The sequence below is a fragment of the Lepidothrix coronata genome, unplaced genomic scaffold, assembly GCF_001604755.1.
Source record: "Lepidothrix coronata isolate B3197 unplaced genomic scaffold, Lepidothrix_coronata-1.0 Scaffold130, whole genome shotgun sequence".
NCBI classification, from domain to species: Eukaryota; Metazoa; Chordata; class Aves; order Passeriformes; family Pipridae; genus Lepidothrix; species Lepidothrix coronata.
In genome coordinates, this window is record NW_016690310.1 from 1345874 (window position 1) to 1373107 (window position 27234).

The window sequence follows — 27234 nt, forward strand, 5'->3', positions numbered from 1 at the left end:
CAAAAGCATGTGCATGCAGCTGCTGACATTTTTGCTTTTTCTCTTCATGTTTCTTTTCATATTTTCTATTTTTTCACTGGTCTCGAGGAAGTGAATTTATTTAGGAAGCCCTGCCAGCTTCCTTCCTGGCTTCTCTTCCTGCTCAGAGGCACAATTGTGATTTGGTGGGTTGCATCCCTATTCTCTCTGACAACTGGGACTTCTTCATTTTACCTTGTTATTGACACAAATTATTTAAATAGTTAGATTTTTGTGTTTTATACAAAGATTCTACCGCACACAAAATACAAAGAAGGCAAAGAATGGTCCCTTCCAGTGCTACTGTAGCTGATGGGAACTGGTTCTGTCTTTCAGTCTTCAATGGGATGCCCTTGCTCTTCAAAGCAGCGAGCTGTTTCACTAAGTCCTCAGTATGCATTTTGAGCAACTACCAAATCTTTAATTTTTTAATATTTCATCTGTTTGGTGCGTATACATATGTACTTGTCAGTGCACAAAATACAGTACAAACATGAGAACTTTACGTATGAACGTGGTCTTTGAAGGACTCACCCACACATAGTGTTCCTGGATGTGATGTCAGTGGCTTTCCTAATTCTGTTGGGCTTTTTAGAAAAGTCTTCCCCCTCTCTTTTGCCCTGAAAAGCATGAAAGCTTGTCTACTTACTCTAGAATCCTAACTACTTTTTTTTCTAGTTAATCAGCTAAATCTGGTTAATACAGGCTATGGTAAGAAAATGCTGGAAGAGACAGATGCCCAGTTTAAACCAGAAGCTTATACCAGCTCACTGGTAATGTAGTTGCTCTAAGACGGGGTGCCTAAACTTTGTGTGATTTTTATAGGCTCAGATAATTAAACTAAGTTAAAGCTTTGCTGGGCTTGGCTGCTGAGTTTTATAGCTTTCAGAGTAGAGATTTGATGTGCTTCTCTATAAGGGAAAAGGCAGCCAGATTCCATCTCATTGATATTTTCAAAATAGAGGTAGTCCTTATATGTCCAGCACTCCAGTTTAAGAACAGTAGTGGCTCACTTAGTTTTAGCCTTGTACTAGTGGTATTGCTCCACTGAATTTACCTGTAACTGTTTCTGATTCACAAGATTTATGGCAAGTGACCATTAATTTTGGCTCAGGGGTTGTGCTCTTTATGATGTAAACTCTACAGACTGTAGCTTGTTTGACATATACTTTTCATCTAAGATGATTCTTTGATTTGTTCTTATGGAAGTAGAAGGATGCTTATGAGTGTATACTTGTGCTATTGACCCTTTTATTTTCAGCTTAGGCATGGTATCCCATGTGTTTTTAAGTACGTTTAATCATGCTGTAATTCTTTCATCAGACTTCCAGGTCCCACCACGAGGGTGTCCACTGCTGGCAGTGAGGCCAAAGCTCGTGGTTCTATTAGTGCCAACAACCGACGCAGCCAGAGCTTTAACAATTATGACAAATCTAAGCCTGGACTTCCCCCTCCAACCCCAACAAGTAGCAATGACAAAGGTAAGCACTTGAGATTTTAGCGTCCTCAGATTTTTCTTTGTAGTGGCTTCGTTTGGGGGAATTTCAATTTTCCATTAATCTCTGGAAGTTGTATGTTGTATCTGAAAGCTGTATGTTGTAAACATGACACCTACAATCCAAAAACCAGCCGGCTTTTCTTGAAAAAGCTATAGTCCTCCTTTAATATAACTGCAGTTGTGGCTTGCTGTCCTGAAGGTACATCCAAAAAAGAACTCCAAAAAAACCTGGCACTGGTGTACCATATTTTTTCATTTCGCTTCAAGCACAGATAAGGGGGAATGAATTAATCATAAAATAAGACATTTTGATTAGTAGTTTGAGAAGAATGAAAAATGGTGACTTAAGATTTCTTCCATGTTTTTATAGGATAAATAGTTCCATTTGCTTTCATATCCTTCACTATTGTGGAAGATCCCTTAAGTTACAGAAGTACACGACTTAAATCTAATTGCAAAATCATATAGCGCTGTGTTTGAAGGCAGGAATGTGTTACATGTTATAAGTGTTGCAGTGAAATGACGTCTGTGGCAGTGCACCAGGAACACTCAGTGCCGTGCTGTGTCTGAAGTGGAGCTTTTTTGAATGACGTTTACTGACTTTGTGTCCATTCAGTAATTTAGTGATCTGACAGCATTCATTAGCTTGAGTTTGTAGCTCTGAGCACAGTAATGCAGCATTTACCAGTGGGGCTGAGGGGATGTGGCTGATGAGAACTGAGCCAGTCACTCTGGTCTGATATGGTCAAATTGCTGGCGCAGGCTGGCGGCTAATTCCGTATCCTTAAAATCATTGCTCAGGCGAGGCCGGATCAACGCTGGATTTCAGAACAGTCTCCTTGCAGTGACTTGACAGTTGCAGCCTTGAGGCTCAAAGTCCCCTCGCTGTCCTTGCATAAGTTCTAATAACTGTAAAGAGGATTTTGCTGGAGGGAAAAATACTGGTCTGGTTGAGCTTGCCTGTGGTTCTCATGCTTGGTTCTTTCCAGGAAACTGTGTTCTTCCTTCTCTAGAAACTCTTGTCCTAGGACTGCATGTCTGTAGATTTTGCAGTGTTACTCCAAAACCTCACCCTATGATGATGGCATTGGAAGGTCCTCAGCATCCTCCAGGAACATTCTGAAGCACCCTGATCAGATTTCGTAAAAGAAAAAAATTAAATTCACCACTGTATAATAGAATTATTATAAATATATTATGAAATAATATATTAGCATAATATGCTAATAAATTAGCAGCATTCTACCTTGGTAAATCCACGCTTACTCTTTTAGAAGATACATTGTGTAAACAGAAGTGATTTAACTGTAACATCAGCACACAGTAGTCATCTCTAAATGAGAATTAGGTCTGGCTTTCAGTTAAAAGAACAAGATAGCAGGTTATAGTGTGAGCACTAGAACTGAGAAAACCTTATTTTCCTGTGTAGTATCTCCCCAGTCTCTTTCTGTGTCCTCCTTGTCAATACTCTCCTCTTCTGCTCATGTCCCGTAACTACTGGACTGGGGAGATGTGGTGTGGGATTTATCTTGTCCTGAAGCATGGATTGGATGGTCCCTTCTACATAATGAGTGGTATGATGTTATGCTGCACGGAAGAGAGAACTTGGATCTATTTTGGCTTTCTCTCAGTTTACCAAGATTACTAAATAAGGAAAGTAAAGTACTGGTTTTAGTTTTGGGTTTGTTGTTTTTTTTTTTTTAAAAAAGTCCTCATGCATACAGAGAAACAACAATAATTTGTCAACTGAGTAACTTAAATATCAACTGCTTTAGACAGGCAGTTCTGGGAACCCTCATTCCTCACTGTAATTCATCTCTTGAGAAAGATAAACTGATTGCTGAAGAAGCATATGGGATGACCTGCTTCCTATGGATATTACAAATGACTGAAAGAAACAAGCCTGGTTTTTAGGCTGACAATCTACATAAATTGCATTAAATACTCAGAATTTTACTCTGGTCTGAATTTACAGTCATAAATTATAGTCTTAGAAAAAAAATTTAAAAATGAGGGCCTATGTAAAGTTGAACTTGAACTTTTCTTAAAAACATAATCATGACACAAAGTTGGTCTGCATCCATGAGAAACAAAAGCAGTTGGTCTAACAAATTTTTGGCTTATTTGAAGTTAATTGTAACATTGCCAGATAAATTTTATTCTCGAGGTACTAAGACAGTTCAAATTTTCTGACCCATATCCTGTATTTTGCCTAAGAAAATGGGACTTACATGACTGTGTTGTGTGCCAGTCTTGGTAAGTTTTCATCTCTTTACCCCAGTACCTGCTCTGTTGTGTGTTTTTGAGGAAGGAAATGCCTCTTTTGGCTCAGTGGATCACTTTGTGATAGAAGGTCGCCTTCAGTACCTTATGTTTGAATCATTTCTTACAAAGTAGGTTGTAATTTTTAGCTTTTATTAATCAATGGCCTTTCCCTCCAAATACAAATTGTCTTGTTAGTCAATCATCTATGTCTTGTGGCAATGAAAGTGCATTAATTGAAACAGAATGCATCAGAAACGAAAAGGTCAGCAAATGGAGCATGGAAGAATAGCTAGCTACTGGGAAATAAGTAACCTACATTTTTTGAAAGATTCTGTGAATCAGTTACTGATGAGACCACTGACTTTCTAGAAATCTTGGGGAAAGGATTAAAGTAATATCAAAAAGAGAGAAGTCTTCTCTAGTAAGGGTGACTTAGACAACCTACTTCAATCCTATGGGCACCTTCTTTGAGGGTAGGGCCTGATAGCCTTAACTTGTGTTTTGGAGTTAACCGCTCAGTTTATATGCAAAATTCCCTTCTTAAAGGGAATTTCAGTACTCTCATTCCTCACATTATAAAGTGGTAACATGCCGTGGTATGGCTTTTTATTTATTACCAGAGTGATTAGCCATTTATAATTCCAGTAACGTTCTAGACCGGGTATTTTTAAGTGTATAACTGGTGTTATGGGCTTTTCTAGAAGAAAAATGCAATTAAGGTCTTAATTGCATTTTTGGACTGTGGGGAAAAAAGCAACTTAGGCTTGTGGGGTTTTTTTTATGTCTTCCTAATCCCTTCATACAACTGGAGCCTTTTAATTCAATTCTGAATTGTCAGTTACTTAGTCTATGCTTATGTTAGAATACCTTCTGTTTACTTCATGCATTTTTAAGTATACCTTTGGTTTACTTTTGTGTCCAGAACTCATCTAAATTATCAAAAACATTTCTAAGGAGTGTAAAGAGGCAGATGAGCATTGCATTTCTATGCCTTTGTGTACTTATTAGTTACTAGTTATTTTTAGGTTCCCAGTTACCATGTCCTTCTAATTGTCTAATGTGATCAGCAAATAAAATATAGCCAATATTTTATTTGCATATGCAATTTAGATTGCATCAATGTATTTTTTTATCCAGAGCAAGGTGGAGCAAAACTGCATCCTAGGTAGTATCAAGAATGAAACTTAAATATATGGAAACATACAGCTTCAGTAAGGACTTTGATACACTAGATTTTCTCATTAATTTATTTCAGTGCTTTGCTTACACACAATGGAGAGTCTTTTGAGATGTGCTTTGAAAGCAGCCTCCGGCTTGGCAAAATGGTGGGAATTTTTGACTAGCTCTGAAGACCCTCATATCTTCACTGTTCTGCAGGCACTCAGTTTGCATTTTGCAGTCTCAAAAGTCTGGTAACATCGTAAGGAAATATTCTATTTATTATGTGGATCCTGTCTATACAGTCAATGAAATTATGAAGCTATAGAAAATATCAACTTGATATGCCATCTCCATTTCATTGAGGATGTGATGCAGTAATGCGACAGGCTTACACACTTTTTTTCCTATATTTTTTTTCCTATATTTTGTTCCTAATATTTTATTTAAAATAATCCTACAGAGGGCAGTAGAAGTCTGTGGGAAAAATGACACTTTTCCTGTGAGTTGAATGTAAGGTAAAAATGTCAGTAGAAAAAAAAGCACTGCCAGACTTTGGCCATTTTCACATCAAAGAGATCAAAGGAGATATTTATTACTCAGATTTGTGAAGAAGGCAGTGCTAATGATGTCAGGTTTCTCTTATATTGATAGTATTAGAAAAAGCAAAAAACCCACCCAAGAATATATGTATACACATTCGGGCCCTCAAGTGAAATAAATTACTGTTTTAATAGCACTGGTCTGGCAAACTTACCTGATACAAGTCTCATGAGAGTGTTCTCAAACCAGATCCTGCCAACTCAGCAATAATCTTTGTTCTGCACATCTCAGTTTTTTAGGTATGGATATACCATATGGGCAGGAGAGTAAGAAAAGTTTGTGTTCTTCTTCTGCCCCTTTTATTTTGTTACTTTCAAATTTTGGGTAAACTCTTTTAACTTGGGACATAGTGTATATTTAATCACTGTCTTTTAATATGAAAGGGTAGTCAGCGTGTTCACAAGGACAGGAGGCACACATTCCTTTAGGTGAAATCCTGTCTGGAAACAGGAATAAAGTTCTTCACTATGAGAAGAATTAAATACTGGAGAAGATTGTCCAGAGGAGGGGTGGGATCTCCCTTGCTGAAGGTATCTAGGACTTGCCTTGATGGGGCCCTGGATAACCTCCTCTAAGGCTCTGCTTTTAGCTGAAGGTAGGAAGGAGTATCTCCAGAGGTTTCCTGCAGCCTAGACTGTTCTGTGATTTCTGCTATTTAAATGTATGGTTAGTTTCTTGGAATTTTAAAAGTATACTGGACATGGATTAAAGAGTTACCAGTGATTTATTGAAGGATTCTGGTGGAGGGTAAAAAGGCAAAGCAAAACTGAAGTGTGCTTCATGACAGATAGTTCCAGCTCTTTGGAAAATCTTTAATATTCTGTAAGTGTCCTGCATTCCTCCTTTATTTCCATGCTCCATGTTTCCTCTCCTTTCATATTGATGTTCAGTTGTGGTGTGTTGTTTTGTGAAGCTGTGTGTGTTGGGATGTGATTCAGTGATACTCAAACCAGTCCATGTTACACCCATTGCAGACATAGTTAACCTGCTGACACAGCAATAACAGTTCCAGCTGGGTGGCATAGGGACAAAGGGAAGTACAGGGTCCTGCAGTTCCCAAAGGACAGTGTCTCATTACCATGTCAATTTTGCATAGATCAGACCTGCATGGAACCAGCAATAAGGGGTTAATGTTACTTGAGTCCGGCTCTGAGCTCTGGCAGGTGTAAAATTACCACATTATGATACCTTTAAATATTATTTCCTTCAAAATTTCTATTGAGTATAAACTAGTTAAATAGGAAGATATATATTAAGGTATTTTGAAGGACAGTTAAGAAATTTCTTTCCTCTAAGTTTTTGACTTTGTGTTATCAAAATAGGACTGACTACTGTCAGTAGAATGTTAGCAAGGAAATGTCACCCCCACTCCACTGAGTAACCATGGTGTATGGTTACACATGCCACATGTGTGCTAAAAATGTGTGCACCTTATATGTAGGCAGTTATATTTATCGAGTTCAAGAGGGCATGCCATCAAGTTCAAGGGTGCAGTTCAAGAGGCCACGGCATATCTTGTCAGAGCCTTGGTAAGAACAGCTCTTAAAAGTTAAATCAGTATCTTCATGTCAACTTTACTATGAAATCCATATTTATTTCTTTAAAATGACCTTTTACATAGAGAGTAGAAAATCCTAAATCTGGAACTGAGCCATTGAAATTTCTCTTCCTAATGATACAAATGTTTCATATTCAATCCTGTATTGATATAAAAAGCACATGAGAATACACTCTCATGGCTTGGTTCTGTGTGATATTGAGCTTGTCTTGAACTCAGCATTGCTTAAGGTCATTTAAAAGTGGCAGATTTGGATTACGTCAAACCCTCAGATTCAATTTAAAAATGCTACTTCAGTAATAGCGAGGAAAAAATAAATCTTCATGTGGAGCAAGGCAAAAAATGTGCATAAGGAGATCGAAACTCAGAGTTCTTGTGGTTAGTGTCTTGAAGGCTAAGATTTTCAACAGCATTCTTTGAAAAAGAGGGATGCTGATAAAACATGGAGGAGAGCACTGCATAATTAGAGCTTTGGAAAATCTCCTTTGCAGATTATTATTTTAAAGGTTAATTTATGTTTTCTGTCTAAAAGAAAGGTAACTTTCTTATTACCTACAAGAAACCTGTAGGTAGTGATATTTATAGTAACAACAATTCTTCATTACTTCAGTAGGCACTGTGTGAGTATCCATTTGTTAGGAATCTGAAATGAGCCCAACTCAGACCTCAGAATGTAGGAAATTTTAAGAATGAGGATGCTTAGCCATTGAAAGAGATTAAATTAGACATAATGAGTCAAAATTTAATGTTTGCCCAGAGCTGATGTTCAGACAGAGGTTCCAGTTTTGGCTCAGGAATTACTTATTGCAAGTCTTTGAGCCCTATTATCTTTAGATCAACCTAGATGATTCTAAGAGTTTTCTTGAAAGAAAAATCTTTCGTTTAAGCATGCTAAAATGGAGGGCAAGTCCTCTTTTGTAGTTGTACATAAAATGAGATTAAATATTTGATGTTCTGAATGACTGGATTTGGCTACTGTACCAAGTACAGGATGGTCAAGTGACGTTGCACAAGCTTCCTTTCTGAAAAAACCCTATGTTCTGTTTAACATCATGCAGTTTTTCCATTCCAAGCAAAATAATAATAATAAACAGAGTCAAAACACAGGCTTTTGCATTTGTGCTGAATAATAGTGTAAGAATGAAACAAACAAACAAACAAACAAAAAAACCCAAACAAACAAAAAAAAAACCAAAACAGTGGTGAAAAAAGAGCTCTGAGACTTATAAAGCATGATAGAAATTTGTCTTAGAGAGTTAACATTTTAATATTTTTTTGCCCATTTATACTAGCATTCAACCTGAATGGGAAAGAGAAGGCTTTTTATGGCTTCAGGTGCAGGAATAGTTAATCATGACAGTTATGACAGGGAGCTGAGATGTTGGATTCAATCCCTGTGGCACTGAGCCAGCTGACTCAGTGCTGACAAAAGGTTACTGGGATGGCTGAACAGACAGACGCTTTTACGAAGGGGAGCTTGTGACAGGACAAGGGGCAATGACTTTAAACTGACAGAGGGCAGGTTTAGATTAGATATTAGGAAGAAATTATTTACTGTGAGGGTAGCGAGGCCCTGGCACAGCTTGCCCACAGAGGCTGTGGCTGCCCCATCCCTGGAAGTGTTCAAGGCAAGGTTGGATGGGGCTCTGAGCAATCTGGGATAGTGGAAGATGTCCCTGCTCGTGGCAAGGGGGTTGGAACTGGATGATCTTTACAGTCCCTTCCAACACAAACCGGTCTATGATCCTATGATTATATATGATTACATAACAGTTGTTATAATAACTCTCATCCTTTTTAATTGCATCTTTTACTAATCAAAGACTGAATAGTCCAGAAGTGTTCAGGTGTGTGGTATCTTGAAGAACAGAGAATCCATACAAAGCCCCAGAGTTAATTATCACAGTGCTCTCTGTTCAGTCAGTCACTACAACATCTGGTGGTACACAGGTAGGACAGAAATGTGTATCTCAGTGTTCTTTACAGGCTGGAAATTTCCAACTGAGGACTCTGATACACTGAAGTTGGTATTGAAAAGGCTTTCATCCTTCCAGCACAAACTGCCAGGTCGTCACTGAAACTGTTTCTAACTGTTCCAATCAACTAGTGCTGAGCCCGGCTCTGCGAGGCTGCTGAGAAGGGTGGGGGAGAAGTAGAGCAAAGGCGGCTTTGGAAACCAGGACCAAGAGGAAGATTTTAACAGTTCACTAGAGACTAGCAAAAATAAGCAGAGCTCCTGAGATTGAAAGATCCCTATCCTTATGGAGGAATACTGTATGAATGTCAGAAAACTGGGAAGCGATTTTAGAGAATGAAACAGATGGCTCATGCAATAGATAGCAGTAAGTTAAATATTTATTTATTTATTTTATTTATTTTTTAGGCAGTTATAGCTGTCTTCATGACTGAAAATCATGTCTGTATAAATTTAGAAAAAGTTTCCTTCATTCGACTTTTGGAGCAGTTGCTTTCCTGTTCTATATCCATCTTGAGTTTAGTTTTATTATTAGGTTTCTCTTTCTGTAGGAAGTTGAGTGAACCTCACGTTTACTTTTGAAATGTTGACTTGATAAGACTGTGCAAAATTCACTAAGATTAAAAGTTTTACAAAATTGGAAAAAATTTTATATTTTTAAAGAGGCATAAGTCTATAACATTTGAAACAGGTTTGCCTGCACTTTCACATTTTCCTTGGAAAATAAATGTGATTGGCTCAACAATGTGAGAATGTGATAATTACTTAAATGTCAGTCATCTCACCCTGTAAAAATGTAGCAATGTTTCATCTAGGTCAGGCATGAACCAAACATCATATTCTGCTTAGTGTTTAGGATGCTGCTGCTCTACTCATCTCTGCTGGCACTCAAGATGCTCTCTGGTTTTACTGACCAAGGGTTTTTCCTGTAAGACAGACTGATGGTAAAATAAATTTACAGAATTAGTCTCAACAAATCCATAACCAGAGCAGGTGGTGTTTTCTGTGTATGCGCTACCAAAAAGTAGTGCATAACCCTATCCAGTTTTTTTAATATAATTTGCATTGAAGGTATTTGCCAAATGTTCAGGGTGATTTATTTTGCTTTGAATTATAGTGCAGTGATCACGAATTTGATGTGACAAAAGTAAAAATAAAAATATAGAGAGAATGTGTGGGGAAATCTGAAAGATAGTGTGAGCAACCTCATAATTTCTTTTGTTGAATCATAACTTTGCAATGTAAATATACCTTCTGGTTTTAAATCTGTTTAACAAAGATCCATGTTTAAAATTTTGGCAAGTTTACAACTGACATTATATATTTGTAGCTTTGCATTTGTTAATAACATGTGGAGTCTGTACTCCAATTCTGGAGGAAAATCAACTATATCTGTGCCAGAGAGGTGTTTGCTTGTCTGTTCTGAAATGTCTCATGACTGGACTTGACCATCTTTTAAAGTGTATCCCTTCAAGTATCCATTTGGTCTTAAAGGTAGCTATTAAAAAAAAAGATATATGAAAATCATTCTGTGTGGCTAAAAATAAGGCACATTTTTGCTCTTTCTTGATCTCTGTCCTGTTTATAACAGTCTTCATGTATTTGAAGGCTTACAATGTCTCCCTTCAGTCTTTTCTCTTCTAGGATAAGACATCTTTACTATTCCAACTTTCTTCTCATAGGTTCCTTGTGATAAATCTCTTAAATGTCTTGATGGTCTCTAATGGCCTCTTTGCAGTCTGTCAGTCTCTTTTAGAGGGGTGCTGGAGCTGGACACAGCACTCTACCTGATGCCTTATTTAGTGCTGAGTAGGATGGAATAGTTAAGTTCTCTGTCTTATGATTCTGCAAGTCTCTGACTCCATATATAATACTCATAATACATTTCTGAATGATGTTTGTTTTCCCTTAGTGTCACATTATGAAGTATGCAGCTGCATTCTACTGTAACTTCTATTTCTTTGCTGCAGTCCATTTGCATAGTCAGTGGTTTAACCTTTTGTGTTCAGGCATTTAGTTTCTCCTTTCTAAGCACAAACCTTTTCAATCAACTTCAGTGAATGAAATCTTATTGACTCAGTCGAAATATTTTACCAAATGTATTAATGCCTCTCGATTACCCAGGCATAAGGTTACTGCCTTATGTCAGAAGGTGACCCTCATGAGAGCTTTTACTGTCAAACAAAATACTCATCTTTGGGCAGTTGAGATATAAGTATATCCTGGGGTACTGTTTGCACCCTTTCACTTTTCTAATCAAACATACTTTTTGAAAGATTGGCTCATCTTAGTTAATCTTTAGTGACATATTTATGTTGAGTTTGTGCCCATCAAACAGTTTAAAGACTGTCAGAAGATAAGCAGTGTGGAACGTTTATAGGACAAGATAAGAGTATGCAGTAAGTCATATTCATGCCTAATTTTACAACTGTTCAACTGGCTGAATCTTACATTTGAAACTATGTCCTCTTTTAGCTAAACAAAGGCTGGCTGAAGGCTTAATCATGGCTGAAGTGGATCTTTACAAGACCACAGAACTTTACCATAGTTGTGTAAGCTTTAGAAATACATAAAACAAGCCAAAAATGTATTTAAATAAAGTTTTTTTGGGAAAAAAAACCAAACAACTAAAAAAACCTAGCCAAAGACATGTTCTTAGCTGTACAGTTAATGAAGATAAAATTCTGAGCTTTGAAGTAAAACGTAACCTTGAGAAGCAACTTCTTGCCCAGTGTACATCTGCAGAGCTGCACTGGAGGTGCTGGAACCATGTTAATTTATACCAGTTGAAGAGCTGGTCCAGCATTGCATGGTCTTTACAGTGCTTAGATGTTTCCTTTTAAAATAAATATTTACAATTTCTTGTAAATTTATTGCTGGGTGATGTGTGCCAGAAAAACAACTGTGGAAACTTAAGTTCACTGTTAAATCGTAGGAAAGCAAACAGTAGTGGTGCTACATCCCAGACTTCTCCAAGTGCCAGCATGTTTCTCCACATCTGTAGAAGCCCCTTCTCCTTGGGTAAGATCATCATCCAGCCTCCCTAGTCCTTCCATTTGTGACTTCTCTACTGAGTCTTTTGCCTGTTCCTCATCCATAACTAAATAGATCTAAAGAATCTGTGACTGGCACCAGAGAACTGCCACCATTTCTGAGCTGGCTGATGAGCTTAAAGCCATGGTCCAACCCTTCACTACTGTCATGAATAGCATATTGTTATCTGCACATTGGCCTGGTTTGAAAGATCTGCTGCTACAGATTGTAAGGTAGTTTTATTGACTAGAGAGAGTAAATGAAGACCCCACCATAAATAGTAGTATGTGACTGTCGGTTGGTTTTGATGTAAAAATATAACAGATTTTTGCATGTTTTATGTATGTTGAACTTTAGGTGTGTATGTACATAGTGGTAAAGTATGTTATTTCTGTATGGTTTGGTTCAACTCCTCAGTTTGAACGTGGACTGTCCATGTTTCAGGTGCATTGGTGTTCCCCATGGGTGTGCATCCATGGGCACTGCTATTCACCACTCTGCTGTGTACAGTGTGTGACTTCTCACTGAGCAGAGTGGGATATTTCTGAGTTGAAATGTAGTTTACCTTGGCATATTGTCTGCTCATTCTTATATATTTTTTCCTACTGCCTGTCCCTTCTCTGTTAAAAATCTGCCTCCATCTCCATGGTCATTCCAAGCCCTGATTGGAGTCACTACTAATAGTCAAATGGATAATATTCCCTAACTGCAGTTCTCAGACCACTAATTTGTATATGCCGTATTTCATATAACCTGCAGGAGAGATGTGTCAGACCAAGGCTGCCAAGTGTACATATTGTCCACTCCAGCTAAGAATAAAATCTAATGAAAGACTCCATAACAGCTCCCTGCCTGGAATTCACTAATGTTTTTGAATAAGTCTGTTGTGAGAACTCTTGGGGAATTAGATTGTACAAATAATGAGAAGGAAATGGAGAGAAATGAACAAGAATGGTATTTGTCTAGTATTAAGTGGAGAGTGCAACTTGTTTTGAATGGCACAGTAAACTCGGTTTCATAATTTTTGTGATCATCTAACCGGAATGTGGTCGACAGAGGTCCCTCCAACCTCTCTCTTAAGGCAGTCATGTGGACAGCATTCTGAATTTTACAGTAACTAAACAAAAACAACAAGGAATTCCAAGTGTCTTAGTTGGTTATGTTAAGACAATGAGAAAAGGATTGCCTGTGCTCCAGTTTTATTTCCCCTCACCTCAGCAAAAATGCTGAGTTTTGGCGATGTGAACCAGCTGACAGCAGAACTGTTGTTTCATGTGCTGGAACTCTGTGTGAATGAAGGAGACTTTACAGAAATGTGCAAGTTGAGTTTCTGGCATATCCATGGGCTTTGGTGTGAGGGTTTTCAGAGATACAGCACATCTCTGTGAATACATGGAACTGCTGTTGAAGCAACGAAGTTTACAACAGTGGGATTGAAGAGGTAGATATGATGGAAGGAAAGAAAAATATCATGGAGTAAAGGTAATTTTTCTCCTGTGTTACAATAAATTAAATCAGCCCTAAAGGGAAAGCCAGTGGGCAGAAGTTGAAGGAACCAATTCTGCTCAGTTAGAAAGGGTCCTGAGCAACCTGTTTTAGTGGAAGTTGTCTCTGCCCATGGCAGGGGGGTTGGGACTAGATGATCTCTAAAGTTCCTTCCAGCCCAAACCATTTAGTGGTTCTATGATTCTAAGTTTTGGTCCTCAGCAAAGCAAAATGTTTTCTATCCAGGCTTTTCTCAGGTTATACAGAATTTCCCTGTCTGGCAATCTCTGCTTTAAAAAAAAAATAATTTTTGTTGCTTTTTTCTGTGGTCCAGAATGGAAGAGAGAACAGAAAGCTTCAGTCATCTTGTGAGTGGAGGCCATGCCCACACTGAGCCCTGTCTCAGTCAGCCCCTTCCACCCAGCTGTAGTTCTCTCCTGTCCTCGGTGTTAAAATTGAAATGGAAACTCCTGTGGGCCAGAAGGGTTGTGCTTATTTTGAGGAAGGACTGTGTGCCAGGTTACTCCTTTTGGGAATGTTCTGCTCTACCTGCTTGTGGTTTGGATTATGGAAAGACTGTGATTTTTATAGTCAGCTCCTGGAGAAATGCAGGCATTTCCGTACTTCCAGGGGTTGCTGAGCATGATAAATGATTATGGAAGAACAGAACAACTCAGCTAAAAAGTTTTTCTCTGTTGGACTTTATTTGTAGTGCTTTTAAGGATAGTCGTCTGGTGGGTGGATGGGAAGGGTCAAGATTCACCATTTATTCTTCTAGATGGGAAACGATGAAACTGTCATAGTGGTTTCTGCAGTTCTGATGCTCTAATGTCATAGAGCAGAGCTGCTTTTATTTCCTAAATTAGAATCTGGCTGTGGATTTGCTATTATATCTGTTATCTAATCTATGGGCTGGACTATTTCTCTTCTTAAGAGCTTCTTATTTTTCCCATAGCTGTGAAATAAAAAAAATAGCAGTTTGTTCATTTGAAAATGGATAAAAATGCTGTTAAGTTCTTGACCCTCCTAAGGAGAAGTAACTATGAGAACATCCTTTGTCTGTGTGTTGCCTTTCATGCTTATAATGATGGCTTTTGAAAGTTTTCAGTTATAGCAAATCAAAGTCCACTTACTTAGAGTGAACATGACAAATGATGGGAAATTGCATATATTTTCTCCTGATGTTATTATAAAATAAGCTCTCAAAGACTTCAGTGGAAGAATTAAATCATAAGCCTTCAGATTCTTTTTTTTTTCCTCACAAATGGGTAGGTTTGCAGATGCAATTCAGTCTTTGCAGGAGCAGCTGAAATCAGATTTACCCATGCTACAGTGTGTATTGGCATTGGAACTAGACCACCAACATCTTTTTTAACAGGAACGCTAGGAACAAAATAGATTTTGGGCCAAGATTTGACCTTGAAAAGAGGAAAGCGATCATTATTTATTGTAGCCTGTAGCTTGGGTTTGAAAACATTTCTTTTATAGTCAGTTTTAGTTAATGCAAGTTGCTGAAGAAAGAAAATATCTCCCTCACAAAGAAACACATGGGAAATAATAAGCTTATTAATTGAATGCATGAAACCTGCTCTCCTTTTCGTGAAAGAAGGGCCTATGTTATGCTGAATAAAACTTTCCCCTTTGCATGCTGATGTGTTCTCCATGAATTGCTGTTACTGCTTCATTAGGAAACCCAACATTTGAAGCTGCATTCTGGCAGCAGAACTCCTTTCTTTTACCAAGCTTGGTCAGAGGAGTAAAAGAACCAGCAGACATGTTCATAAAAAAGAAACAGAGAATCTTTAAAATTGAAGTTTTCTTAAGCTGAGGCAATTTTTCATGAGAGTGTTTTATTTCTTGCAGTAACTTTGCATGGTGCAAGGTAACAAATTACTCAAGGATTTTCAATATTCAGTTTCACTGTATTTGACCCAAATACAAATCAAAATCCACTGCAGTTGTGTAAAAAAAAGTATCTTCTTTTCCTTCCTGAAGTGTTGCTGCTTAACATGTATATTAAGAGTTTGTAAATATTTTTTATTCATTTCAGGTGTGTAGCATCCAGAATTCACTCTGTGGAAAATGCTAACTAGAGACTCTGAAAATTACATTAATGTCCCTATATATATATTATTTTTTGTAATGTTACATTCATAGTATTATTGTCCTAATTCTGATTTCTCTGACATGTCTGCAAATGGAGCTACATTGTACTCATCCTACGCCACTGGCAACGGAAGCAAAATTCAGTTCCAAACAGGAGGGTGTATGTGGGGGAGCTGGGACAAAGGAAAGTTTTGTTTATAAACAAATGAACAGAAAAAAGCTTATTTTGGTCAGTGAGCAAACAGAATTAATTAATTAATTAATTTCCTGAAAACATTTGAAAAAAGGAGAAATTGAAAAGTTCTGGATTTCATTGGGAAATTATTTTGGAGCAATGCTTTGGGATTTAGAAAACAAGCCATTTCACTTGATCCAAGCCCAGAAGTCTGTGCACTCAAGCACTCATCTGGACTGTTAGGATGAAGCTGAGGTCCCAAATGAACCAACAACTTCCATTCACTTCACACTGTAGAGCTGGTAAACTGTTGTGAAGAACCTGTTTGAGAAGAAGACAGATTTCTTTTCCAAGTCTGTTCAGGTGGCTGCATGCTAAGACCCCGAGCTGAGTTTGCTTCTGCATATGTTGTACCAACCAAGTGTACAACCAGCTCTTCTATTTTGTAGTTACATCCCTTACTGGTAATTTTCTTTTTGTAACTCTTATTTATTGTCCCAGTCCTGAGCAAGTAAAGGCTTCCCTGCCCATATTGATTAGTACATCAGGTTCCTCCCTGGACCTGCTTGTAAATCCCTCCTAGGCATGTTCATGAATCTCAGGCAGCTCTGATGATTTCTGGGCATGAGTATACTTTGTGCTGCCTTAGGATTTGTTGAGAATGATGAGGTCAGAACACATATGGATTAGAAACTTAGTGTTGGAAGTACTGTCAATCTCCAGTTTCTATAGCAGTATCTCAATATTGAAATGTGTAATTATTGTTCTTAAAAATAATCTATAAAAACTGACTGTAAATTATGCACAATTGGGATTTTCATGAAGCTTTCACTACATTGCTGGATGTCTTCTGCGGAAGGCAGACTGAGACAAAGGCTCGCTTGTTCTGGGTGTACAAAAGGAGCCTGGTGTGGTGCAGCAATGGGAAGTGGATTGGGATGAGTAGGAGGGCTTCAGGAAATAAAAATAATAACAAAGCAGCAGTGTAGGATAAGAGGAACGAAGGAAAGAGCAATGGTGCACAGCTTGTAAAGGCAGAGGGAGGAGCATTGCCAGCAGATTGTGAAGAAGTTGTCACCGTCCTTTCTCTCTCATGTGTGTGTCAGGGCACTGTGATGGCAGGTCACTGCTGCCCCTCGCACTGGGAGTCACTGTGACTCCTGCAGTGGTGGAGGCAACTGTCCCTGGAATTGCTCAAAATAGTGTAGATATGATGCTTAGGGTTAAGTGGTGGGCTTGGCAGTGCCAGGTTAATGGTTGGACTCAATCTTGGAAATCTTTTCCAGCCTTAAGGATTCTATGATTCCTATGCCATCACTTGTCAGTTCTCCTTAACCCATCAGGTTGGATTCAGAAAGCTTGAGCAGAGCAACTAGAGGACCAGGTGGCATTACCGTTTGGGACATTTGGTGGCTTGGTTTTCTTTCAGTGCTAGAGTAAACTGGGAGTAGTGCCCTGGAAGCCAGCAGGCTGGCAAAAGCTTAAAAGCAGCATGATTCCTTTCTGTGTCCGTAATCCAGCTTGTGCTTCCTTCCAGCTCCATGTGGGTAGTTTGCCATAGGAAAAGGACTAGCAAACCTGACCAATATAATGATTGCTGGTTAATAACAGTGTCCTGGAAATCTTCTGACTTCAGTAATATTTTTTAAAGTATCATTATTTCCTGCTATCCCGCTTTGTCCATAACCATGTGAAATGGCTGAGTTTATTATTAAGGAGTCTCTAACACTCTTAGAAACCTGATTCTTTGTTAAGACAGGAAGATGTATGTGCTTTAAATCTTCAGTAGATCTGCTTTGGATCACAGGAGGGAGGTTAACAGAGCCGTATCTTCACTGAGAAAGTGAAGGAAAACAGTCCCTATGTGGCTGCAGCAGCTCATGATTTACAGGACTGGATTCACAGGGCTGCTCCTGCTGCCGAGAACGCACGCTCTCCACTGCTGTTGATTTTTGAATTAAAAAAATGCAGCTCTGTACACAGTTTACTTTAGTGCGAAAGGGAAATATAGGTAAGAGCCGTTAATCCCCAGCAGGCTGCTGGGCAGGGGAACAGACACAGACGACAAAACTTAATTGGAAACATGAGCAGTTTAACAGAAAACATATTTGTGATAATTGAGAGAGTAACATCTCCAGAAAGGAAACTCAGCAGAGAGAAACTTCAGAGGAGAAGTGGCCACTGGTAGGTGAGTGTGATTTTTCAAGCTCTCTTTAAGCTCTGAATAGTTTCTTAAAAAGAACAAATAACATTAGGAGGAACTAACTAAATAAAAGATTTGTTTTCTCTGCGGGAGGAGGGCTGTACAGTTACTGCCACAAGGTTCTCTTACAGCTGGATTAAGATACGTAGTAATACTTAATTTAGGTTCTTTGCAAAAGGACACAATTGGTTTTATTTTTGTATGTGGAGTTTTCTTCTACCTTTTGCATATGAAAATCTTACCACCCCCAATAACTGAAAAGACTTCAGTTTTACTTTTTTCCTTACTTCTGCATTTTTTTATATATGTTTGAGGTTTTTCTAAGAATCAAACTTGGACAGCAAGTATTTTGCCAAAAGCAGAGGGAACCCTTAGTTAGAAAATAGTGCTGTGTTTTGCTAATGAAAACGTATTGTGGACTTAATAAGGGAGAACACATTGCAAAACACATTTTGGTTTGAATTGGAAGAGATCCTTTTTTTTTCTTCTTTTTCTTGAAACAGCAAGTAAATGTAAATTATACAGTAGGAGCTCATTGCTTTTCTGCTGGGTAGGAAAAGAAAACTGACTTTTATTTTCTCTAAATCATACTGATGTTGAAAATACTGATAGGTGTCTTTGTAATGTTATTAGTGTAAAATTCCTAATGTTTCATTACAGAAAAAAATCTTATGCTGACTGTAATATGAGGTACTACCGTGTTCATTTTTTGGGGTTTTTTTTGTGTGTTTTCCAGAGCCTGCAGACAGTACATACTCCCAGCCCACAGGAATGAATGAAAATGTCTCATCCTCAGTTCAAAGCTGCAGCAGCACTGTTAGTTGCAATAACTCATCAGCCATCCCTCAGCCCAGCTCTGCTATTAAACCTTGGCGCAGCAAGTCCCTCAGTGCTAAGCACACAGCTACGTCTTCCATGTTATCTGTAAAGCAGCCAGTAGTGGAGCCTCCAAAGCCACCCTCAGAAATCGCCAAAACAACTCCCAACGGTCAGAAATCCATGCTTGAAAAATTAAAACTCTTCAACAGCAAAGGAGGTTCCAAAGCAGGAGGGACAATGCTGGAGGCTCTGGGGTCTCGGGACAACAGTTGTGAAAAGCTGGAGATGCTTCTCAGCTTTGAGGAGAGCGAAGAAATCGATGCCGCCAATCAGAACGTGAACAACCTGGGATCGATGTCCAGTAGTCCCAAAATTGCACTCAAGGGAATTGCACAAAGGACTTTTAGCCGGGCACTCACTAATAAGAAAAGTTCTCCAAAGGGTAATGAGAAGGAGAAGGAGAAACAGAAAGAGAAAGAAAAGGATAAAAGTAAAGACATTACAAAGAGAACATCTATCACTGAAAAGCTGGACCTGAAAGAGGAACCAAAAGAAGAACAGACAGCACTAGCAACAACAGAGATGCCAAAAAAGTCCTCCAAGATTGCAAGCTTTATCCCTAAAGGAGGAAAGCTGAACGGTGCCAAGAAGGAGGCCTCTGCCCCTTCACACAGTGGAATACCAAAACCAGGAATGAAAAACACCACAGGGAAATCCTCAAGTGCCCCCGTTCCTGCAAAGGAAGGCGAGAGAAGCCGTGGTGGGAAGGCCAGCTCAGGGCTCTCACATCAGAAGTCCCAGCTGGACAGCCGTCATTCCAGCTCCTCGTCCAGCCTCGCTTCTTCCGAGGGAAAAGGCGTAGGAGGCCTCAACAGCAGCAACAGCAGCCAGGCTGTGAACGGGCCTGCCGTGACAACACACACCACAGGGAGCAATACTGTGAGTGTTCAGCTACCTCATCCCCAGCAGCAATACAGCCACCCGAACACCGCCACGGTCGCCCCCTTCATGTACAGGTATGGGAGAATCCTCCAGTGGGATGTTCGAATGGGATGCCTGGGAGGTTCATTTTGGACGCTCTTTTCGGGGGGGGGTGGTGAAGCAGCAAGGTAAATGCTGCTGCATGTAAAAGTTCTTGCTTTAAGAGAGTAGACAATTTATGCCCTTACACAGAAGCTGAGGGCGAAGGCTGTCAGACCAAGATGTTGTGATGATAGGAGGGGGAGTAATTGTTGTGTCTGCCACTGCTAATAGGTAAGATGAGAATCTGAACAGCTTCTTCACCAGGTGCTGCTCTTCTACATGGTACCAGAACATGTATCAGGTTTGTTTCGTGCATCATGACTTTAAAAGTTGTAACACCACCAATTTATGATGTAAATATGCTCGTGGTCTTCAGGGTGGCGAACAGTGATGGACCTGCCTCACTGTAAGCAGGAATGGAAAATTAAAAAAAATAATAAAAAACATCCATTAGTATAGGTAAGGCCACACAACAAGTCTGCTGTTCTGTGCATTAACCCTGAATGAGATCAGCAAAAGAGCAGCCAAATGAGGTCACAGCTAACCTTTGTCTAGTCCATTTTCTGTTTGAAGCATCTTCTGTTAGACAATGGGACGTGTAACAAGAGGGAAATCAATAGCAAAGATTCCTAAAGACATGTGACTGGGACACAAGTTCCTCAGTTGGATGGTGGGATTTTTGGTTTGGACAGACATCTTTTAGTTTTCTTTGGCACCACCTAATTCTTTTATAGGAAGAGGATGCAAGCAGTTATTCTGTCATCTTCCTTCTGCGCATGATTTGAGAGACTTTATCACATCCTTTTCTTCCAGAACTCCTCTGGTTGAGTCACAAGGTGCTTTCTAAACTCCTCCTCAGAGAGGAGTCCAGGTGCAGCTGGACCCAGTCATTAGCCCCAGACTTTGTCAACTTTGTTCATGCCTAAAGGATTATATAGATGTAATTGAACTTTATGTAACTTTGTCCTGCAGGATTAAGGATGGCAAACCAGATATATTTATATAAAGATAAATTATTTATTATGATAATGATTAGACTAAAAGATCTTAATCAGAATTACTTACTACAGAATATGGGAAGCTATAACTACTGGTGTAGTATAGTGCATTATTTTGAAGCAATGTTGAAGGAATTATATTAAAGCTAGCAAAAACAATTATTAAGTAGAGATTGATATTACTCACCCATACCAACAACTGTGGGCAAATCTCTTTTGCTCAGCCTTGAGGGCATCCCCACTCGAGGGAGGAATCTCCACACACACTCCAAGAAGGGGTGTGTTGGAAGACTGCTTTTAAAGAGTGGGACTGGACTTTAGTAGTACAAAGAGATTGACTGTCAGTCATATGTCTCCTGGGCAACTGTGTCAGTTTAGCATCTTTAGTTGTCAGAAGTATCACTTGTTTGTTCCTTTATCAGGTACTTCATCAGGTCTGCCGCCTCTTCACCTCACTATCAAGATGTTTAACTTTGGGATTGATAAGTCAGGCTGGTTTCAACATTATTCAACACCAAAATTCAGCAGCATGAGGCCCCCTTCTCCTTTCACCCACTAACAGCTTTGAAAATAGGGTATTGTTCACGTTGTTTTACTCCCACTTCAGGCAGAGCATCCTGCTAGAAGGGTCAACTGAAATTAAGAATATTGCAATAGTCATTTCCCACTGTGTCTTCACTTTTGTACAGCACTTACCCCTTGGGCAGGAGAACTTCCAGATGCTTGTTTATGTGGCTCTATGAGCAAAACACAGCACAATTAGTGAAGTGAAATGAGTCACAATATATTACTAAAATCTGACAAAATATTCATACCACATCACCTTCCATTACCTGACAGCCACAATATCAGACACTGGAGTTTGAAGTTGGTTTTACCCAGTCATTTCTTTTAAAATACAAATGCCAGTTATTGAAGGGAAACTTAGCAGGAGTGTAACATGCCATCACACACTACCTGCTTTACCTTCATGCAGTACAGACTTTATTAGAGAAGATCAGATTAGCCACGCCAACTGATGTAATTGATAACTAAAATACAGCTGGAAATCCAAGTGTCTTAAGACCCTGTCTGAAGTGCTGTGAAGCCTATCTTTGACTATGAATTTTTTATTTTTTACACTTGAGTGCTTGTTTCCATTTCTAGGATGTAATTCAACATGGGACTAATGAATTATGTAAAATCAGCCTGCTGGTCTGTTCTGGAGAGTGGGACAGAGTGGCTGATGGCAGGTGCACTCATGTCCTTGTTATACTGGAGATACTTTTGATGGAGAGTGACTACACATCCCTGTTTTGTTTTGCCTCCCAGATCTCAGAAAGACAATGAAGGGAACGTAACAGCCGAGGCCAGCACAGGAGGGGTCAGCATGGATTCTGCTCTTTATGTGAAAACTGCCCAGCCTGCTCTCGAAGACCTCTCAGGTATGTCCTGGCAACATGACCAATTACTGACTGTGATCTGGTCGAATAAGAATGGGCTAAAGCAAGTTGGTTTTATTCCTAATGCTTTAGTTCTCAGTAGTTATGGTATTTCTTTCAGCTTGTCAGCAGTGGAAACTGGGTGTCAATCATTTGAATGCTAGATGCTCGAGTTCAGCACAATGGAGTGCTCCTCAAATTCCTTGAATTTATTAGGAATTCTGTGTACCTAATGTTTCTCTAGCAGACATGCAGCATTTTTTAGGATTAAGCTATTATAAGGATCCTAAGTATTCCAAGCATTTGATATTTATTGTTCATATTTAAAAACTTTGTTTCAGAGCTTACAGAAAAAATTAAGTTTATTTCCTTGATGTTTGGGTTTGTTTATAGGTTTGAGGGAATCTCAGTATCACTCACATGAATGTGATCAATTTGAGAAATAGCCTTTGCAGCAACAGGGACCAAAATCCAGTTACAATTTACTGTGTCCAATATAGAGAAGTTGAAACTGATTGTAGCTGGAATACTAGCAGTCTGAATTAGAAAGTACTTCATATATTTATCTAGAATTCCTACTACTGTAAGAATTATATGATAATCAGCAAAAATTTTTAAGCTTATCAATATAACAAAGTGATTTTTAGCAACCATATTCTATTAATGTGCAGATGTACAGTAGAATCTAGTAGATCTAAAATGTGTTTTTAAAGTCACAGTCAAGTCTCCTCCTGTTCCAATTTCAGCAATATCAATGACTTTGCTCACTGCATGTTCTTGCATTTATCCAGTCTGTAGAATATCTCAGGTTTTTTTCATCTACTTGGTCTTGGTGTCCTCGAGTTTAATATGGATTTTGAAACTTTCCAAGAATGCCCTCCTTGGAAAATGATGTGGCTCAAAGTTTCACAATCAGATTAATTTCATGCTGTATTACGTATTCTGTCAAATCTGCCTTTATACCTGTGTGCACATGTGCTGATGGCAAAGGTGAGAGGCAGAGTCATCGGGGAGGAAGAGAGCTTCAGGGATGCATAAATGAGTGTATCTGTGTGTACAATTTATATATAGATGAATTAAGTACTTGAAAGGCAAAGAAATGGTGCAAGGGATAAAATCCTTGAGAAGGTTTTTGGGCTCATAGCACTTAGAAGTGCTTATAGACCACAAAAGGGCTTCAGTCTTTAATGACAGATGTTATGTGAATACAAACTATTACTTACATAGAATATGTAAGTTTTGGGATCCAAAAGCAGAAGACAGCTGACAACCTCAAACAAGAGATGCAAAACCGAGCTGTGCACAGCCAGACCCCAACAGCAGCAATCCAGAAAGGTGTCTTGGGGGAAACAGAGCAAACAAGACAAAACAGTCCCTGAACCCAATTGAACGGGAAGAAGTGAGGGGCAGATTTATTCTCTCCCTGCATAGCTTTTAATTTAAAAGCACATATAAAACAAAAGAGAGCATAGGTAGGAAAAATGGAAGTGGAATTGTTTAAAGATCCTGCCTGCTCATGAGGAGCTAAGTGGTTTCATAATTAAGTTCTAGTGGCACTATCCAATATCTGCCTTTTAAGTATACCTATAATTTAAGCAGTGGAATGCAATTTAAGTGAAAATTTGGTATGAATTGAGGCATAAGAGGAATCTCAATGGAAATTGGTTTAGTTTGTCTCCTGTGTGCTCTTGTAAGAAGTTACCTACCGTTTGCCTTTGTATGTGTGAGAGAAATGATCTGTAAAAAGCACCGTGAACCTTTGTTAAGCTAAAGGCCTGTAAATATTTTATATTCTTTACTGCAAAAATTTTTAGATCCATGAGTATAGAAAATGTTTTCTGTCCTAGAGACCCTTTGGCTAAAGGAATCAGTCTTGTTTTGTTAGCTGAATGTTTCCAGTCCAGAAACAGACCATAATTGTTTGACCCTTTGGCTTAAGTGAATTCTAAGTCAGGGAGATGATTTCCCAGGGAGTAGAGACTGATGAAAAAAAATTGCTAACATGGACAATAAGCACTTTGGTCTGTAATTTGTGCCACTGCTGCTTTGTAGGCAACAGTGTGTGACTGTGTTTTTCTGTGCCACCAACCTGGCATCTTTTAGAAATATGAAATATAAAACAAAGAACGTAGAAAGTTCCAACAACAGCTTATTTATCTGGTTCTTAACACTTCTGTTATCTGTAATATATAGATATCCATCTAAACTAGCAATGGCATGGATGACAAGGATTCTGGCAGCTTAAGAATGCATCACTTGTACAGACAAGGCAGAAACAAAACATAAAGAGTTTTACATTTACTGTAGTATTTTCTTTAGTCATGAGTTGTAAACCCTTTAGAATGAAATCATTTCCTTCTGTGCCCAATAGAAGCTTTGTGATGGCTTTTTGGAGGTTTTCTGTTTCAGCTTTCAGCTTACAAAGAATATGCTGGCACTACTAGAAATTCACTTCTCTTCAACCTCTTAGAAGGTTTAACTCTATAAAGCTCAGCTGAGGTAGCAACCAAAGCATTTCTGAATTGACATCTGAGAGCGCGTAAATAAATTATGCTGAGACACTAATTAAATTATAAATTTTATAAAAAGAAATTATACTGAGGCAGTAGGAGGACTTTTTTTATTTGCATAAACTGTACTTTTAAAGAGCAGGACATAAATGTGTTTTAGAACAGAGTATTTAAAAAGCAGGGTTTCTAAATGCCATGAGAACTAAGTCATCTCCCAACTTTCTATTATGTAGCACATTTGGGTAACAGCAGCTGTGTTGTGCTGTTAACAAGCAAGAACTTTTGCTGTTTTACCTGAGACATCACTCAGCATGGAGCACCCAGTCAGCACAGTTTAGTTTATTGGAAAGCTGTTATTGTAGAATGAGCTCTATGTGAAATAGGAAGAAGATCTTTCCAATGGAAAGGGTGGTATTGATGGAGTATGTATTCTAATGAGGTTGAAAGTTAACCAGAATTTAAACTGGGTCATATGGGGAAATGACAATACAACAACATCTCAAAGGCAGCCTGTGCAATGAAGTTGACCGCGCAGAGCTCATCTCAGTCAGGACGTGACAATGACAGGTGCCTGCAGAGGAGAATGGAACTTCAATCCTAATCAGTTTAAAGTGTTTAGAAAGTCAGTAAAAAAATGTGTTCGAGCCAGATTCAGGCATAGGTAACAGCTTGGTTCTGTGCTGTTTCCTGCCTTACCCTTTCTCATGGCTTGTTTTCCGTGTAGGAGAGGATCCAGAGACCCGGCGGTTACGAACTGTGAAGAACATCGCTGACCTTCGGCAGAACCTGGAGGAAACGATGTCCAGCTTACGGGGAACCCAGGTCACTCACAGGTAATGAGACAACTGTTTATGAGAAAACAGAAATCATTGGGCTCTTTCTTTACATCTCTTAGACCTGGCTGGGTTGCATCCTTGAAAAATGATTAACACTGAAGATACTGGTTTTGTAATTATTGTTTTTAGTGCACAGATTCTGAATACTTTCCGCTGGTTACTGAGATGTCTGATGAGTAATTGATGGAACAGGCTATGTATAGAATAAAAGATGAAGAATAATGAGTTCTTGTTAAATGTGTGAGGTGATGTTTGAATATAAGTAAAATGCTTCTTCGTCTTACTGTTGAATAACTGAAGTGCATTACACCCCTCTCCTCCTCTGTGTAATATTTTGTTTAAATAAGCAGCTGAATTGTGCTTGACCCACTTGATCAAGTGGATACCTTGAATTCCTGACCAATCTTTGGTCAAACAAATTTTTGTAATTTTGTTAGTCATCCATGTTAACTGCTTTTATTTTGTAAAGCAGCATTTGGAAATCTTCAGCAATATTTAAAATATGCTGTAAATAAACAAAGACTGCTATTGCATTTAAACATTCTGTGACTTAGATCTTTTCAGTGTTGAACAGGAGGTTTGGGAGAATAAGCTGTTTGGCCCCTAATGAGTTTGTGGCCTTATAGACTCCAGGCCTAAATGAGTTCATTGGGAGCACACTTTGTGTTTTGGCTTTATATCTAAAATTGAGGCAGAGCTTGCAAAGATAAACTCCCAATGCTATTTTTCTTTTCAAATTTCAATTAATGCAACAACTCATTATGATTTAATTACTGTAACCGGAGGATACGTTGGTTTTTGCAGCATATATGGGACATTGTATTGTGAATGGTACGGTGCTGTTTATTTTAACAAATATCCACAATAAATAAAAAAAAGGGACACTTAATTGAGTGGGAAAGGAAAAGAGGAGTTCATGTGGGTAAGAGAAGTTGCAGGTGTGGATTAGCTGCAACTAAGCTGTGAGTATTCAGGGTGTAGTCTTGCAATCTATACACATCCCCTGAAATCTCATGGTGTAGCAGTCCCATTTTTAGGGTTCCATATAGAAATAATACTAATATTCTTAAAATTATACTTAAGTCATGCATATATATGAGTAATTAATTATTTTTCCTGTGTTTACTCCCATGTTTGGGTTTGACCAACTTCAAAACTATTCCTAGTTCATTCATTGGTTTGTTGATATATAAAATACCTTGAAAGAGAATTTTTTTTACCTTTCTTTTTACTTTTTTCATTTAATCCTCTAGTCAGTGTAGAAATAACTTCCATCTTAGTGCTGGACACATCTCCAAAATATTAGGACTTTAATGAATGCGGACGAAAGAAGAAAATGTATCAGAAAAGTAGTACTTCAGCTGGTTTTCCCTTAGTCATCTTATTGTCCCACTCCCTTACCTAAAGTGGCAAACCCATGGTATAATGGAATTATATATGATTGAAGATGAAAAAGTTATGCTTTGATACTGTGGATAATCCATTAAAAATTCCTGCTTAAGTCTTCTCACATATATGTTGAGCACCTGAGGTCTGTGTGCAAGAGTGTC

General features: G+C 38.6%; 1 protein-coding gene across 16 annotated transcripts in view; it reads left to right on the forward strand.

The window, feature by feature from the left end:
* The window catches only part of NAV2 (neuron navigator 2), a 214252-nt gene that overhangs the window by 87473 nt on the left and 99545 nt on the right, over positions 1–27234 (forward strand). For all 16 annotated transcript variants that reach the window (XM_017826754.1, XM_017826757.1, XM_017826756.1 and 13 more), the window contains 4 exons: positions 1342–1499; positions 18814–19912; positions 22229–22341; positions 25573–25681. In XM_017826754.1, the coding sequence (XP_017682243.1) occupies positions 1342–1499; positions 18814–19912; positions 22229–22341; positions 25573–25681 (1479 nt within the window). The remainder of the gene's footprint in view (positions 1–1341; positions 1500–18813; positions 19913–22228; positions 22342–25572; positions 25682–27234) is intronic.